General features: G+C 31.5%; 1 protein-coding gene across 27 annotated transcripts in view; it reads right to left on the bottom strand.

Annotated features, from left to right (window-relative positions):
- LOC127729023 (centrosome-associated protein 350-like) overlaps nucleotides 1-19,752 on the bottom strand; it is a 149,361-nt gene that overhangs the window by 95,436 nt on the left and 34,173 nt on the right. For all 27 annotated transcript variants that reach the window (XM_052236595.1, XM_052236597.1, XM_052236598.1 and 24 more), the window contains 2 exons: nucleotides 14,152-14,221; nucleotides 11,956-12,459 (listed from right to left, as the gene is read on the bottom strand). In XM_052236595.1, the coding sequence (XP_052092555.1) occupies nucleotides 11,956-12,459; nucleotides 14,152-14,221 (574 nt within the window). The remainder of the gene's footprint in view (nucleotides 1-11,955; nucleotides 12,460-14,151; nucleotides 14,222-19,752) is intronic.

The raw sequence follows: 19,752 nt of genomic DNA, 5'->3' as shown, positions 1-19,752 counted from the left end.
TTATACAGATGTTACATAAAATACAAAACACACGGCATACACTGGACAGTTCAAACCATTCAGCTATCTTGTTCATTCGTCAACACATCTATCCCCTCTCACGTCACTATCATACAACGTCAAAATACGGGAAAACAACGTCAACACTGTACTGCGTAATCACGGACATGTAGACAAAGTCACAGTCACAACACTTAATATAACAGTTGTATAAATATTTCCACTATAAAAATACTTTGTCACTCTGAACATTAGGGTTGGTGAATTCAGATAAATTTTAATTAGTCCTTAAACTGGGATCATATTAATTTAATTTGTTCAAAAAAGGCGAAGAAAACTCTTGAAGGATCAAATTTTGGTTCACAATTTTTGGAATTCAATGATCTTTATCTTTGTATTTGATTTGGTCTTTCAACTGTTTTAATTCGAGACCCACTGATGAGTCTGATGTAGTTGTAAGAGCGTGTCTGGAGTTCCAAATTTTAAGCCTGGCCGAGTGGGTATATTTGATGAGTATTTGTAATACAGTTTTAGCTGACATTACTTATTCTAGAAGCAAGCCAATATGTTATTACCTTTTTTAAAAGTAGGAACTATTTATGACAGTTAACCTACATGTATACTGATATTTCCCTTTAATCCATCAATGACTTCCTACTCCTTGCTATTACAAAGTCATCAAATACTTAAAGAAGCCACTATGGAGAACTTTGGCTCGGATATCTTAACAAGTTTTGAATTATGATCCTGTCAGTGACAATTACAGGGAAGCCAATTTTTCAAGTAAATATATTTGATAGAATGCAGCAACAGTGAAGAACTGAAATACCACTTAACACATTTCCATAGTTGTTCAAACAAAATTGTACTGTTAAGAAATGATATATCTGTTGTAAGTGACATTTAATTGACTGTTATATTATGAAGCAGTATTCAAATAATCCAAGTCAAAGTCACCAAGCTACTTGTTCATTGTAATAAATAAAAACGTTTGTTTACAGATGTAAGAAGTGAAGTTTTTAAGCACAACATTAAACAGGTTTCAAAAGAAAACCTAAAGAAGTATTCTTCTACTCAAATAATTCTCATTATTTTAGTTCAAAACAATTTTACTACTACTAGATAAAGACCTTTGATAGAAAGGTCAGTAGACACATAATCTCAGATATTATTTTTGCTTATTAGGAAATAAGCAATAACGTCTTAATCTTTATTGGGTGGTAACGTTTATGCTGTTGGCTTGTTGTCTCATCTCCTTTTATTCTTGAGCAGTGGCATTTACTTATCAATAAACCATCTTTACATGGTAAATACAATTTAAAAAGTACAAATCTTTAAATCTTACGTAACTACACACCCAGTGACTATCATTTACCAAAATTGACCTTTTAAAACAAATTTGTTGGAAATTGAATTATAAGTTTGATCATGTCAATAAATTGTTTTCTGTTGATACATAGTATTTCAATACTGTTATAAATATATATAACTGTGTCAGCTTAGTATTGTAGTTAGGTGGAGCGATTCTTTCTGAAGTACACAAACAACTTTTCACCACTTTTATTAGCCATAATAGTGTATGTCAGAAGTGACATAAATACTTATTATTTATGGATATCGACTTCCCATTCAAATCTGCACATGCTGCACATTATAGGTGTGGATGTTTGCTTATTTCACTGGGGAAACATATCAGAGCATACTACAGATACCAGTATTCAAAACACTTAGCTGAAGGTACCAATACTCAAAACTTAGCTGCAGGTACCAGTACTTAAAACACTTAGCTCAGGTACCAGTACTTAAAACACTTTACTGCAGATACCAGTATTCAACACTTAGCTGCAGGTACCAGATACCAGTACATAAAACACTTAGCTGAAGCTTCTTTTAAACTTCTACAAATACGTGGTGTTACATTTGAATCAATGTGTTCAAATGACAAAAATATTAATTAGATTTAGAAAACAAATTGAGAAAAAGATAATGACATGAAAATTTTCATTTTAAAAAGATGTAAGCAATAACAACAATTATCATCATTTATCTATCAGGGTAGTATATCTTAAAATGTCTACTGTGTCCGTTGTTCATCAGAAAATATTTTATCTACCCGTGTGTCTTCAAAACTTTAATATATTCATCTCTGATAAATATCAGTATTTGCAAATTTTATTTAATCTATAAATTTTTACTTTACTTAAACTACGTTAATAAGGGGAAAAGATGTTAGGAAGTCAGGAGCCTCTGGCCTTTGTTAGTCTTGTATCATTTTTAATTTTAGTTTCTTGTGTATAATTTGGAGTTTAGTATGACGTCCATTATCACTGAAATAGTATACATATTTGTTTAGGGGCCAGCTGAAGGACGCCTCCTGATGCGGGAGTTTCTCGCTGCATTGAAGACCCATTGGTGGCCTTCGGCTGTTGTCTGCTCTATGGTCGGGTTGTTGTCTCTTTGACACATTCCCCATTTCCATTCTCAATTTTATTAATAATGGGAAAAGACGTTAATAAGGGGAAAAGACGTTAATAAGGGGAAAAGACATTAATAAGGGGGAAAGATATCAAGGAACTAATCAATTAAATACAGTAAAATACAGTTTGTACAATGAAACATTTACACAAGATATTTATAACAAATAACTAATAACACTGAAAGCCAGATTAAAAAACTGATTTAGCTGGAATCGCCAAAAAAGTAAATGGACTATTTTTTAAGCAATATTGTGAGATGCTCCAATAATCTGAAATCTGCAATGTGGCCCAAAGATACATATTTTTTAGTCATCTTTATAGTACAAAATGTAGTACAATGTTTTACTACAATTTAATAAAAAAAAAAAACTACTCAAAACCAATCGACACACTTTTCTACTCTCTATGTGTTCTGAAATAGGAATTTTGTATTTAAATGTTATTGCAATATCTCCCATCAAAAGGACATCCTTAACCCAAATTAAAATAGTTTTTAAATGAAAGGTACTACATAATTTACTTTACACATAACTATGGTTTTTGGTTAGTTTGGGTTGCTGTCCCACTAAGGTATACCCATATCTCCTTTAATTCATGTCTTTAGATTATACATATAAGTACAAATATAGTCTCCTAACCTATATTCCAAAGAATTTTTTTCCTATTTGCAGCAGTATTCAGATATTAAATTTGGATAAGTCAATATTTGCACATGTCTGGTTATTTCAGCAAAATAATAAAATTAGATTAAAGGTACTTGTACATTCATATGCCTCAAATGACTAAATAAACAACAATCTATTACAATATGAATTTATTAATTCCTTTTTTTCTCTTTTTCTTGTTGAAAATAATTAATAGTTCAATTCGTCTGAAACCAGTCAAAAATAAATCCCAATCAAAGTAATATGGCTATTTATATCCAAATACACATACAAATACTTAAAATGCAACTCCTCTAAACATGGTTTCTTCATGATCTCAAAATCACATAAAAATGGGTAAAGGAATGTCAATCTCATTAAATCATGCTTTCACATGTAGTATATGATGATTTGATCTGCACCTAAATCTATTCCTTTATTTACTTTCAGGATACAAACATTTAATAACCACAAATATAAATGTCAATAGTTAAATGACCATTCTTTTAAACATTATTTCTGAATTATAAATTGTTACATAGTTATTTACTGTAAATTGAGAATCTATCTGGATGCCTTTATTTTTAGATCAAGATTTGTTTTTCTTTTAACTGAAGAGGGTGGTTTTGCACCATAAAATCAGGTTTAACCTATTAATTTTCCAGTTCAATGTGCTTCTACTGTACCCGGATTAACCATCAATTTCCTACACAGAATATTTTTACTGTCATGAATTTAAAAAAATATTTCTAACTGAATTGTCATTAATTTTGTGTTTCAATACTCAGTTTCTAGTATTCAGGCCATCTATTCTATGTTAACCCCCCAACCCCAACCATCTATCCTATGGTCCCTCAACAAAACTTTCCCAGTGGAGAAAACTAGTCCACGGTAAACATACTTACTTACCTGTCATCACAGTCTATAAATTCCACAAAAATAATAAATAGCTACAACTTTATCAGTAAAATCAATGATTATTGATACAATTATCTTGTCAAATTCGTTCAATGATCCACCTAATTCAACAAAACAACAGGAATTTGTTCTAATATTATAAGTATGTCATCCTAAGGCAAACGAGGGAGCCTCTCAAATGACCATTGATCACAGAGTATTTATAAATCTATAAAACAACGGTTACGATAAGTTTTTCATGGTATTAAAGGAGAAGTAATGACAATGTTAACAAAGAAGCTTGATGAATATTCCTACTTTCATACTACAATAGTTTTAATGATTATTATGAATATTAAACAAAGGAGATGAAACACTTTCTACAGTAATCCCATAGAGAGAAAAGACATTTTCTCATTACCTTATTCTTTCATTAATCAAGATATGATCTTTCAACTAAAACATTAAAGTATTGACATCCTTTTTTTTTGTCAAATTTTTTCACACTTCAAATGCAACAGCCTTAAAAGTTGTGTTGAACATCTTGTACAGGAAAGAGGGACGAAAGATACCAGAGGCACAGTCAAACTCATAGATCGAAAACAAACTGACAACGCTATGGCCAAAAATAAAAAGACAAACAGACAAATAATAGTACAGATGACACAACATAGAAAACTAAAGACTAAGCAACAAGAACCCCACCAAAAACTGGGGGTGATCTCAGGTGCTCTGGAAAGGTAAGCAGATCCTGCTCCACATGTTGTACAGCATCTTAGCAACCAAACAATACAATTACTGGGTAATTAAATAACATCTAGATGTCAACAAACAGTCTCCAATGATAGACAGGTGACTATGCAATATGTCAGGCTCTAAATTGTCCAAAGTCTACATAACATTGTGATATAAAAGATCCAGAGATAACAAATTTCGAAGTAATTCAAATGAGAAAACTAACAGACTGATTTAAGCAAATTACATTAAACAAACAAGTAAAAACATGGCACTGCCAACAGGATGCTCTAAAAAAAATCCACATTTATTGAGAGACAAACATTTTTATATCCTGCAATCAGATAACTATTGTACAAATAACAGGTACACAAATAAATATTTGCTTTATTTGTTCATGTACAAATAAAGTCTCCTGTTACCCGCTTCTATGTTGAGCAAGTGGTAATATGGATATTTCTTTCTGGGTAACAGTTCATTTTGGGGTCCTCTTCGCGGTCTGAGTTTCAAATATGTTGATTTCTTTGAAAAATCAGAGGCAATGATTCGGATTTAAACAACTAATGCTCAAGTACTGGGTGTAAATTGCAGGATAAAAACAATATATGTACATTGTTGGAAATATAAAATGTATTTGTACTCGCTACGAAACAGGAGAAAAGCTCAGCCAGCCTCGCTTTTCTTCCTGTTTCTAAAGCTCGTACAAATAAATTTTATATTTTCCGACAATGTACATATATTGTATATATCTTAAGGTTTTCAAAAAACTAGTATTCGTGGAGGGACAAATAAATCTGTACTATTTTTGACCTATTGACCCCAAAATTTATAGGATTCTTCCCCTTCCCTATATATTCCATCTGTATGTTATCATGCCATTTGTTTCAAGCACATTGATGAAAGGACAAACAAAAATACAAAGTGATTACTATATGTTTCCAAATTTTTTTCGAGGAGGATAAAAACAATAAACAACAACCACTGGACAACAGAATCCTGGCTTGGAACAGGCACATAAAGAATGCAGCAGGGTTAAACATGTTTGTGAATAACAAATTGAGTGGGATTGGCTTACACTAAACTGACATTGCAAGCAATAGCTCACTTCGCTAAGTTATATACTATATTTTGCACAATGAACTCAGCCACCCAGATATAACATATTATATTGATTTTACATCCTGGTGAGATAGTATTGAATTATCCTGAAATTTTAACTGATTAATAAACCTGTCACAATTAAGTCATAATGGTTCAGGAAAAAACTTTCCAAGGCTAACATCATTCTGCAAGTTACATCTAATAGGATTATTGTATAAAATACATTAAGAGGATAAGTGTTAGGAGAAGGGATATTGGGTAGATGAAGACCACACTGCAAGAGACTAAACTGGAAACAAACATGTTAAAGGAACAACGATTTCATTCATATTATCCATGATATTCTTCATCTAAAAAGTTGCTAAAAGGTTGAAAAAAAACCCCAAGAAAAACCATTTATAGTGAGCTATGTAATGACTTATAGTAAGAAATAATTTATTTCCTATGCAAAGATAAATCCTGATTAGACAAGGTATCATCCAGCTTTACATGTATTTGATAAATTTATTATCATGCTATGTATATTGTAGACCAGTAATAACCATTAAGATTACACAAAATCCTATACTTAACTCACTAACTATTGGAGAACTGATAATATTGGCACCATCCTGCTTCAATCTAATTAAAATATAGATCCTGTTTGTCAAATCTTTGCTTACAAAGATCTGAAAATGCTCTGTTTTACTTTCTGTTTTAAAGAACTTTTGGGATCCTCTGATTTTGTCGGATTAATACAAACTTTCAAAAATTTGAAGGCTGAAATTTCATTGGCTGATGTGGTCCGAGGACACAGTTATCATCCTTAGATTTTCGTTGTCTACAAATATAGTCCCTAGTGTGGACAGTGTATAACTTGCAAATTTTTTTCATACACTTTCCAAATTTATTTCTTTATATTTTATGCATGAAATGTTAAGTAAGGGGATGAATGAATTTACATGTTTAAAAAATTTAGGTGCTGAATCTTTTTGTTAAGTAGTGATTTGGTCCAGTTAAAAAAGGTCAAAAACTAGTATGTCTGAAACTGTCAAACTGAATTTTAGACCCAGAATTGTCAATATTTTGAGTTGGAGCTGATAAACTTTTCTATAATTTTGATATTATTTGTCCCAATAGTAGTACACTACTGTAAAAATCTTTTTGAGATAAAGCAGGTGCAATTTTTTTAATTTGATTGATTGATTGATGGTTGCTTAACGTCCAGTGGCTTTTTAATTTGAATTTATTGTCTAAAAGAAATGCACTACAAAATAACTGTGTTCTCGGGCCATGTAATAATTACCAGAACAGAAAGTAAAACTTAGTGTTGTCAGAACCTTGAAAGCAAAGCTTAGTTAGACACAGGTCTGAGGATCTGTGTTTCAATCAGACTGCATCCTCATTTTAATTCCTAAATGATCAAAATTGAAACTATGAACATGTAGAAAGGGTTAATCCAGAACATGGATGACAGTGTTTACCTATAATTAGGTTGTTTGATAATTGCATTAGTAAATATAGCAACCTTCTTGTTGAATAGCACTATACTCTACTATGGTTACATGAATATTCATGAGATACCAATTTTCATGGACTTCCTGGTTAGCGGGAACATATGAACTAAAATCCGATGACTAAACCAAGGCCCTCAAAATAACTTTTTTTAACTACCAAAATCTATATCAATGAAAATGATGAATCAATAGTAATTTCTTGTACTACAGACCTTTCCAGAGATTTCTTTCGGTAAGCATTCAACTAACTCTAAAACAATTTGATACAGTTATCACCTTTTTGGGAACTAAAGCTGATTCATAGATCTATTGTGTAAAGGTGCCATATAAGTGCCAGGAAAAGAATAAATAAACATATGATACTGACTTAAGTGTTCAAGACACATAAATCTTTCAGGAATACTGTAGATTCATTTATTTTCATTGTTACAAATTTTTGTAGATCCATGAAAAATTATATTATGTGCAAACCTGATTTTGTGTATTTCTAAACATAATTCGACATACTATTAGGAAATGTTCATTTCCTTAAACACATTAATGCATGGTTTGTCTATATCTTAGATAAACACACAAGAATTTCAAGGCATGGGTAATACATGATTAATAACTAATAAGTAACCCTCATCTGTTTGCTCCAGAAGGTAAGTTTGGGAGAGTAAAAATTCAAACTATTTGAGAGAATAATTACCTAAATTTAATAGGACAAAAACCATAAACAGTCAAGGAGTTGCAACATTAGTTTTAAACTAGTTACATAATTTATAAACTGAAAAATTAAAAGTCAAAATATATATACTGTGGAGTCATTATTATTCGTTGGATACCACTTTTCGTGGGTTTCGTGGGTACAGGTGAACCACGAATTTAAATGTTAAACGAATAGCAAATGTTCTATAGGCTTTATATGCAGAGATTGGCAAAACCACAAAATCAAATATACACGTAAATGCAAGTTTTCCACAATCCACGAAAATTGATACCCACGAAAATAAATGAATCCACAGTAATTTATATCATTAAGTACTCAAGTACTAGGTTTTGATCGAATGATTTTAAATGAATTGACAACCCTTAACAGTACCACAGCAGTAGCTACCAAGCGACAGTTCATAAAACTATCATACAGATTTATAAATAACTTGTTTACATTTATAAATTTAAAATCAATTTCTGGTTTGCAAAATAAACTTTTTGGTTGGAGTCATTCTTTACAAATTCTATGGAAAAGTCCACTATTTCTTTTTTAATTACCAGCCTCTGCAAAATTATAACTTTGGTTGACGAGCGATTAATCTAAATACTTTGAGACTTGGAAATTTGAAGTCTTTTTTCAGGGCTTTTTTTTTTTGCAAAATAAGTGGGATAAGTCAATACCAATTTAATAATTCTGCTTTTCAATTAATTCTCCTTGGAAATGGGTCCTTTTAATGGAGCAAATAGAATTCTACAAAATCATATCACGTTAATTTTTTTTGTCATTCCATTGAAAGCAAAATAATCATTTTATCTTTTTTACAAGTTAGTACATACTACTGTTGACTTTTAGTAGTGTTTCTCAGACAGACCTAAGCTATAAATAACTTTCTAAAAGACACCAAACTAAGGTTCAAGTTAATGTGATCAATTTAAAAGTCAACAAGTCTTTGTGAGCTATTTTACATTTTATTTTAAACAAACAGAATTACGCTTTGGAGGTCCCCTTCATTTTCATTTATCCATTTTTAACTGTATTTTTAATTAAGCGTAACAGTGTTTTTATTAAGTATTTTTACTATATAACTGAATTAGTATCGAGAGTTTCTAACCCTCATATCTTAATATGAACATAAGATGAGGTATGACTACCAATTTGACAACTATCTACCGGATACCAAACAATGAGAAAGTAACATCAAGTTTTTATTTTATAAAACTTTCCTTTCATCACCTTAAATAATCCCATAATGTCCCTCAATTTTTAATTCCTGACCTTTTCATCTAACTTATAACTGAAGTGTCCAGCTTGTTAGTATTATAACATTTCTATCAAGAGAAGAATATGGCCTAATCTTCTTAGCCTTAAAACCTGTTGAACAACAATGGCTACTATATACTAGCATTGTATTTCGTTATGACATTCTTTAAATAGATTTTATTAAGTACATTTCTGTTATACTAATGTTTTTGAATAGCACAGACCTGTAAGATCAAACAACCTTCTTCTCTAAGGGATGACCATTTGGTATTTTAGGATAGGGGGTGGGGGGGCAGGAGGATTTTTTCAGATTGATCATTTATTTTCATCTGTTGCTACGCATGCTTATTTTTTTCAGTGCAAAAATTTCTGTCTTGTGCAAATTTCTTTATTCAGTTCTAACCAGGCCCATTTATTCATTTAAAAAAATTTCTCCCACCCCTTACAATTTGAATCATTTTTCATGTTACATCATTTTTTCAAAACCTTCTCTTTTATAGCGTAGACTATATCAGTTTTAACAGTCAGTGGTAATATATTTTATTTAAGAAAGCAGAATTATTCTTAAAAAAGAAAAAATTGTGTTTTGTGTGCAGGTACCATAAATTCAAAAGCAACTCTTATGTTTATACAATAAAAATGGTTATTTTGTAAGAGGTAAATTATCGTTAAATGAAGGTCTGTAAATACATTGTACATTTTTTACAATAAAAGGTTTTCTTCTGAGTTTTGATCAAACATTTAACTAAAAGAAACCTTCCTTAATGTAAATCAAATTCTCTGAGAGGCAGATAGCCCATGCTTTGATCCTAAGGTCTGACACATCTTACACAAGTGGATGTACGTATCATAATGTTTCTTTAAAAAAGGACCTAAAAAATGTTGATCTGAATTCCATAAATTCAGCCAATCGGATTGAATGTTTGAATTGCAATATCTTACCCCCAATGGCATCCAAATACAATATTTATTAAAACTCATCCCTATTTCTTTGGTAATTAAGTCAAGCTACACCATTGCATTGCCATAATAATCCACTTTGTAATATACCTTATGTCTTTACTACAGAAAAATCTGACAAAAAATTAATTCTCTAGTTTGTCTTTAAAGTCAATACATATTTGTTTAGGGTATAGCAACCATCATTTAAACAAACTTTATACCAATCTATAACCCACTTTTCATCAATTCAATACATGCATATTTGCTTTAATGTTGAAGAATGGAAAAGACGTTAGAATGCACAATGTAAACAGCAATTTTTATTGTAAATATATCCCTTTGCTCTGCACCTTTCATTGGTGTATGCAACAATAATTGTATTCACGCTTTTATCACACGTAGCTTTTCTATGTGATTCTATTGCCTTCTCATTTAAAGGGCAAATAAGTGTGTAGGAATAATAAATATATACAGGGGTTTTGATTTTGTTTAATAAAAATTTGAATCTGTCCTTTTAAACGACAAACCATTGCAAAATATTTGATACTTCTTAGGACTTACTCACTTCCAATGCATTAGCAATTTAATTTTCAATAAATGTGTTTTTTAAATTAAAGCTACATATTTTTCTTCCTCTTCTCTTTGGCATCTTAATTTAAAAAAATTGTTGATTTCCAATATTTGAAACTGTCAACCTATTCTACTTACTCAACATTTTATTATTTATTGCAAATTTCAGGAACCTTCTAATCCAAAAAACATGAAATTTCCAAGTGGAAATAAAATATTTTTTCCACAACTCCTAAAAAAATCTTAGTTACAAAGTCATTCTAGCAACTGGGATACAATATTTATCAATTAATCGCAATCAACATACGTAAATTTCAAATCTACATTTACCTATACTTATCAAAACGTCAATTACTTATCCATTCTATTTAATGAATTGGTTTTTATAACTACAGAATAAGGTAATAAATTCTAAACAGTTTGAAAAAGCGAAGAAGGCCATGTACGGTTGTAGTGTTATCAAAGAAATTCCTCAATAATCCATACTCAATCATGATCTAATACTGATAAAGAGAGTTTCACCTCTGAGGTGATGCTTCTATAAGTCCCCAGCAAAGTTTGAAAAAATGTAGTAAATAATTTTGTTATCCTATGCAAACATTTACATACTTGATACACATGATCCAACACTGCTAGCAGCGTGATACTAATGCCAAACTATAGACAAGTACTTAGGTCTTATGATTACTGACAAATGTTATAGTCTTCCTCCTTGTCAAACTTGTAAAACAACATTTCTAACCTGATTGTAAATATAGGCAGCTAAACCAGCAGGGAACAGTGATAATTTCTTGTATTGCTCTTAATAAAGACTGACTCAATACAAATTACAAAAAAAAAGGAAAGTCCAAAGTTTGAGTACATCTTAATCTAGGAGTTACTTATGGTGAATGTCTCGATATGAAATTTCCATCTCCTAGTGGCTGGTTCTTTTGACTACATGTACTAATTTTGTCAAGAAAAACCTTATGAACATGATATATCTATTCAAAACACTTTGGGAACATTCATAGGTATGTTTGAGAACATTTTTCCAAGTTACACTAAATCTGTAAAGGAGTCTTCCTGGCCCCCTTTACAGATATTTAATTTCCTCTTCATAACCAAAATAATGTTTGACTAACTTATGAACCTACCTTCTCCAATATCTTTAATGCTCTTCTTAAACTTTCGTTTCATTGAACCGTCATCTGACTGGGCGGAGTCTGTAGAAGCTGTTTCCCATAGTCTGTCAGTTTCAGCAGTTTTTATTTCGTTATTGTTTTCCTGAGGAGTGGAGAGGGTCCCCTGATAATGCGTAGTATGTTTGGCGGAAGACTTGGAGGCACCAGGCACCATAACATCGACATGAGTTAATCTATTCTCTGTCCCAACACGTCTTTGATCGTGTGGAGTATGTGAGGTAGGCTCGTTTAGAAATCTAATTTCGGTTTCCCTGATAGCACGTGAGTCAGTGAGTGTTGTCTGTACAGAATTAGGCGGTGAATTAGGACGGAGAAATGTCAAATTATTATATTGCCCTGGTGGCAAGTCAGTATATGTGCCATCAGGGTTAATTTCTCTTAGTTCTTGTTTGTCTCTAAAATCTACACGTTTTCCTTCCATTTTAGAAGCTGAAGTAAATTCTTCATTCTCGTCATCTGAATATTCAACACATAAAATAAACAAAATTACTATTACTACAAACATATATATGTATACTGTGGTTTCATATATTTTTTGTTGGTATCAATTTTCTTGGATTGAGGAAAAAGTGTATTTTTATAAATACTTAATTTCATGGTTTTTGCCAAAGTCTTCATACAAGCCTATGGGTTTGTACTTACATGTAGTTGAACATTTAAATTCATGTCTTAAATCCACAAATAATAACTATTTCACAGTATACTACATTGTGTAAGTTAGGATCAAAACAGAAAATCTAGCTACAGTATGACTGTAACCAACATTTTATTTATTACTTCAGTTATGTATCATGGCAAACAACAAGGACACTTGTCAAACAATTCAAATTAGAAAGAGTGCATTCTAAGGGCTATTCCATTAAAATAAATATGGGGAGGAAGGATAGAATGTTTTATTTTTGGACAAGAGTCGTAGGTCATATTGGTTGAAGGTCCTGTACAAAGTTACACCAAAAAATAAGCTGTTTGTTGGTGGATTTTTGAAGTCCTTTCCTAACTTCCCACATCCATTCTAATGGAATAACCTTGATCATTTTATTGGTCATTCTTTGCGATGTCTTTTAATTCTTTGTGTTGTTAGCTTACTGTGTCCTTGAGGCTTAACCAACATCTTCTAAATAAGCAAGTTTACTAACAAATGACTGATAGAATCACATCATTAAATCTTCTGATATTAATTGTAAAGGACTCAAATACTATTTTTAATAAAAGATGTTTACCACATAAAGTTTCACACAATTGAAGCTCAAAATACTTTTTTGTATGAAACCGTTTCATAATAAACAGGATATCTTTATACGGTGTGTCAATCTTTTCACACAACATCCTCATTTTAGCTTTCTTTCACTTTTTCTTTTTCACTAAACAAATACGAACACATGAAAAATTTAAGAAATCCCAAATTGATAACTGATATCCTTATTAAGTGCTATACTTTCCTAGTTACATTTGCTGTTTGACAGAATTTTTAAAAACATAAAACTTGTCCTGAACATGCATGAGATATTTGCCACTGGACATTAGGCAAACAACAACCAATCAATCAAGATAAAACCCATCAATACAACAATGCATACTCTTTGAAACTTTCAAAAGACATAAATTTCTAACAGCTAAAATCTCTCATATAAAATAATGAGACAACTATACAACAGAGTTCAAAGTTCATTGTGGTGTCTCTTAGAAAAAATTCTCTCTTTAATCAAGGATTAACCTGTCATTATAAGAATGTTCTACACTTAGGAAATATCCAGCTTAATGTATCGATTCAATTCATTGAAGTTCAACAGTGATGTGATATACAGGGCAAGAGGTGACCTATCATTGATTTAATCTAATTAGAATACTATAATCACTCTACCATGAATTGTAGGTCATAGTCAATTATATGATGATAAAATTTTTTACTTTACAACAGGACTGTCCTGGTAAATTATCATGGATATATTACAATAATTTTTTGAGAATTAAACCAACATGTATATGTAAAACTTTACCAGATAAGGATGTATCTATGGAAAGACTACCTACATTTGCCTCGCTCAGTACTTGATGTAGGAGAAGCATAAAAAAAACCACAATTAATGACTTTTGAGATAGAAGAAAGTGGTATCACTCAAAATAAAGCATCTTTGATTCTAAACTCACCTTTTTTGCTGATTTTTCTTGTTTCTCTGTTTCTCATAACATTGCTTCTTCCATATTTATCCACAACAGCCTAAAATATACATTTGCATGTATAATCTGCCTTTGTGTATATATTTATATGCTTTTTCTAATTGGTAGCTACTGCAAACATCTAACAGTACAAACAATATATTTTGCAGTTATATTACTCCCTGTCTGTTGGAAGATGGGAAAAGTACACGAAAATAAGCAACTTCACTTATGAGGAAATATTCCTTATGTACACAATGACAGTATGCTAAAAATAGCATCCTGCAGTTATGCCGAAATGTGATGACTAGATGATCATTCATGTACTCTTAATAAACATTTATTACCGAATGTTCACTACCTACGATGAAAAGGTTACACCTCAATGAAAGCTGTTTTCCTGTGTTCACTATCCACAAGTTAACACCTTAATGAAAGCTGGTAAGAAAAGCAATGGTAGGTGATATTGCTAGAAATTTAAGAAGAAAATTATGGAAGAAGTGAAAAATCTACTATTACTTTGTTAGGAATTTTAAAATACATTTTAATGTGTACCATAGCCTTTCACTTCAAAGTAAAATATAAAGGAGACGTTTGTGTATTTTGCCAAAAAGACAGCCTTGTTTTCACACTCCTGTGTATTTATTATGTAATATAATGTATTGCTGTAAAACCTAACCTACTTAAATTTACCGTAGAAAGTATCCATAAAACTCTAAGTTTCCTAGCAATTTAGAAAATAAGCAAGACATTTAAAATCTATATATATGAAGGAGTGAAAAAAATCTCTCTAATTTATGATCTTATGAAGTATGGGTATACTTACAAAATGTATTAAGAAAATTGACTCTGTGTTACTTTATAAAATAAAATCATTGATTTTTGTTCAGTAGAATTTGTACTAAGCAATTTTTATTACTCATAAGAATAGATAAGTTAATTTTCATCAAATATTTTGCAACGAACAGTAAAAGAAATTTTGAAAAATAAATATCAATAAATTGGATGTAAAATAAAGTAATTATTTGTAGAAAATGTACATTATTTCCTTGTGAAAGATTTTATTGAATAAAGTCAATTTAGTTATTTTAAACACAATACAATCAATTTCTACGGTTTTCAATTATTAAATTTAATAAACATGGAATTGTCTGTAGTTTATATATGCTTTGTGGTAAGGGAAACTTTAACCACAATGCTCTAACAATAAAGTAAAATTACTTTTCATCCTATATCAAACATTACCATTATTTCATATGTTTATTCATTTGCTTTAAAGTTAAATTTCCTCGACATATTTTCATAAATGTACTGCCCTGATAAAAGTATTAACTCCTGTGTAACAAACTTGGTCCATTTAGACTATCTGAGTAATAGATACAAGTATCTTAAATATACTATCTATCAATTCAGGAGGGTCATCTTCACCTGTCCCTGAGGTAAGGCGGCACCGAGTGCACATTTCCACCTGTTCCTGAGGTGTTTGGTGGTAATAAGCTTTGTGTATAAGTTTCAGAACATTTGGTTGTGGCAAAGTAAAGTTAGAGTGCAGAAATGGCAATTTCAGCAATTTTTTCCATTTATTTAAATTTTATGGCGGGGGCATAAAAAAATGTACTGTTAAATGAATGATTGCCACCGTACTGACATCAGCAGAGGATCCCAAGTCCTTAGAGGTTGATTGTTGATAGAAAACAATCTAATAAGACCAGGATTTGTAGAAAGAAGATGATATAGTCAAATTTTACAGAGATAACCTTATTCTAAAGAAAGATAACTCTTTCATAGTAATTTGGGCAATTAAAAAAAGGCAGTCTCAGTTCTGACATTGTTTCAATAAACTTCGTACTAGAGAAACACGCTTTTTAAAGATCTGCAAGAATATGATTAAATTGAAAATAAGAAACCTCCAGCTAAACTGACATTTGAATTTTCTCCAACTTTTTTTTTTTTGCTTGTACATCCAATTATTGCATACATGAAATAAATGGGGAATGTGTCCATGGGACACAGATGATGCCCCCGCTGGCATATCATATCTATACTATTAAATGAGAAGACCTCATTTTGTGTGTCGCTTCCTTCCTTCCACAATAAATTAATCATCATGCCTCTGTGTCCTATAGGTACCATGCATAGTCGCATTTGTCATTCTCGCTTATGATTATTTCGTTTGGGTTATTTTGGGAGGAAAACGAAAATAAAGGCGTCCGGATATTGTTTCCGTCATAGACAAGACTTCTGTTTAGGACTGTTTAAAATTACACAGAATTTTAGTAAATTTACAAACAACCCTTTATTCCAAACTTGATTACATACAATGTTTTGGGTACCTAAGCTACAGGAACCGGTATCGAACATTCCTTCGGTCCCTGGAAGCGATAAAAATCCAATTTCTTGGGATCCCTGGAACCGGTATATAATCATGTTTTATTTAAGAAATAATTCATGCAAGTCATAGATTTGTTGAAAATTTTCACATGGCCTGGGTCGTTATATTGGAATTTTATCCCGAGCGTAAGCAAAGGATATCAAAGTACTGAAGTACTGCAAGTTCTTGTGGATGGTCAATAGCACTTGTCTCAGAAAAAAAATCACATCTCTATACCTGAAAGTGAGGTTAATGTACAGATATAATTTTTTTTTCTTAGACAAGTTCGTGCATGGATGATAAATAAATGACAGGGAATTCAACCTCACCATAATAAATATGATATTGAAGTGATACAAATCAGTATACTCTGGTTTGTTGTTATATATTATATTAATATTTGTATATTACAGTTACATGTATATATAATTTTCATCCATTTGTATATCATTCTATTCTACTATATTAATAATAGTGCAGTGCAAGTGCATGGTGGACACTCTTCTGTAATAATTCGATTTTTTAATAGATTGGATTTGAGTAGGCATTCATATTTTCCCGCCAAACTTTCAATCTCCCGTGCAGAGAGAGAGTGAGGACAGATAACTCTGCATGGGAGATTGCAAACGTTCTTGAGATATTCTTCCGCATGTGTTAACACACATTTTCTGTACCTGTGCATAGATATAAAAGATTTTTTAATTATAGATATTTCTAACGACAAAACATTTTCATATTATTAATTTATGTTCTAAAAAAAATATTTTAAGGAGTATCCATTGAAAAAATGAATTTATAACAAGCGATAAGGAATGTTATTTTGCACTCAATAATGTCCGCGTATCTATCATGTTTATAGATCGGTTACAATCCCAACATGAAAGTTACGTAATGCTCTCACGGTCATCTGATGTAAAAATTAGCAAATATAACGACCCAGGCCATGTGAAAATGAAAACGGCAAATCTATGAAATGCATGACTTATTTTGATTCTAATATAGTAAAGTTTCCCACTGAAAAGTCTGACGCCATTTCAGTAAAATATATATGACGTTTTTGTGCACAAATCGCATTGTGACGTCGTCGATTTATAGTGGTTGTGGTTTATTGAGTATTTTATTATGGCTCTATTCATATGACGTAATAAGCACCCCATATTAGAATTAATTTGCTTTCTTAAAACATAACACCTTATTAAGTCTGAAGCCATTTCCACATTTCAGTAAAATATGACGGTTTTGTGCACAAATCACATTGTTTATTGAGTATTTTATTATGGCTCTATTCATAATTCCAATCTTTTTTGCAAATATCACATAATAATCTAATTCATTAGTAGAATCCGTTTCGAGTGACTGAAATTGAAAAGGTTCACATATCGATTATTCTGTCTTTTGCACAACGAAACAAAAAGCATGATGACAAAGCATCTCGCCTCCTAAAAAATGTGCATTCATGTTACTACAAACAGTTGACCTTTGCGTTGACATTCTTTAGATTTACATCCAATATTTTGAACTGGTGAAAAATTCAAAATGTTATATTGACATCAGTACATGCAGTGTTCTCCCCAGGCCCTTAAAGGACAGCGGGCCCGCGATGTATATTTTTTTACCGTGGTGGTATCGTTCTTACCGCGATGTATAATTTTTCTCCGTGGTGCTAAAATTTTCTGTTAAAAAATCGTAAATCGGTAAAGTTTTAAACGACTTGTTAAATCTTTTCCGTGCGGTATAAAATTCCAGGTGAAATTTGACCAGTTCAAACCAGTTCAACACAGATTGTTTACACCACGTGATCGATTTACCTTATGAGGTTTACTTGTTGATTGGATTTAATCGATGTAATTAACACTTGTAACATGATTCTTTTGTGTTTTAATTAAGAGTTCATAACGTTATGACCCCCAAGGGTGACTGGGGAATAGAAGTATGGTCACCATTGGTCTTCCTCCGACCGGCAGTAAAACCCGTGCTAAAGTGGGGCGTCCGTTTGGCTGTGCGGGATGTACAAATTTGCAGCCACGTCCGGTCAGAATGGGGACGTTAAATCCGATGTCTCGTGTAAAGAGAGTGCCACGCTCTTTGCACGTTAAGAACCCTTGCAACAACTCTTTGGGGGGGTCCGTAGGTGACCTGTTGCAAGGCTAAATTTCTGTCCCTATCCAATATACCCTCATTTCCCGTGGCAGTCTAAATTTCTCCGACCTTAATCCCTTAATCTATTACAGAACCTACCTATTGTATTTATTGTGAACTTGTTCTCGTCCTGAATATGCATGAAATATTTGCCACTGGACGTTAAGCAACCAACAATCAATCAATCAATCATAACGTTATGATCACAGATAACTATTTCATGGCTTCACTCTCCACCCAAGCACTGACCTGTGACAAGTCGGCAAATACTTTGTACACAAATAGTGTCTTGACCCGATAGGAACATTTTTTGTACATCATAATGGTGGCTCATTACGTATAATGGACAACTATACATTTCCCAATTCTTATATTATAGTATTATAAGTCTCTGATTAAACCATGGCCAATATTATCTTCAATTATGACATTGTTATTGCATGAAAGTCGGGTTTCAAACTGTCTGTACATATCACATGACCCAGTTAGTTCACGTAGAATATTCAAGTTTATTTACAATTAATTGCAATCTATTATATTTTATAAATAAAATGCATGACTGTACCTTCAAACTGGATATCTATATCCATAATTAATGAATAACAGAAGTAATCTTGCAAATTTTATCCATAAGCACATGTTAAATCTATTTATATCTACTTCCTGTCATTTAGGCGGGAAAATAGGGAGACTTAGTTGTTGACATTGAATATGGTTACTTATAGATCTATAGACCAAAGATAAATTTATAGATTTAGGAATTCTTTTTAAATGGTTCATGACAAATAAAGATTTAGATTTTAGGGCAGTATTAAGTCTGTATCTATGTTTGATTATCACCAAAGACAAGAAAGGTTAATATTTACATGAAATCTACGGCAAAATGTTCTAAAATTAATGAAAAATTTCTTTTTATTAAAATCTAAGATAGAAACTGGTTCAAATAATAAAACAATATTTGCAATTGTTCTTGTTAATTTTATATCTTCTTATGACAGGAATCCTTTCACATACAACAACTTTTTTTTTAGAAACTAGAAAGTTTTTTAAATTGAACATTTTTGTTCTCTTTTGAATGATAT

Source organism: Mytilus californianus, unplaced genomic scaffold (assembly GCF_021869535.1).
Source record: "Mytilus californianus isolate M0D057914Y unplaced genomic scaffold, xbMytCali1.0.p SCAF_2, whole genome shotgun sequence".
Classification (NCBI taxonomy): domain Eukaryota; kingdom Metazoa; phylum Mollusca; class Bivalvia; order Mytilida; family Mytilidae; genus Mytilus; species Mytilus californianus.
Note: the sequence above shows the minus strand (reverse complement) of the source record. Positions and strands in the feature narration are given on the sequence as shown.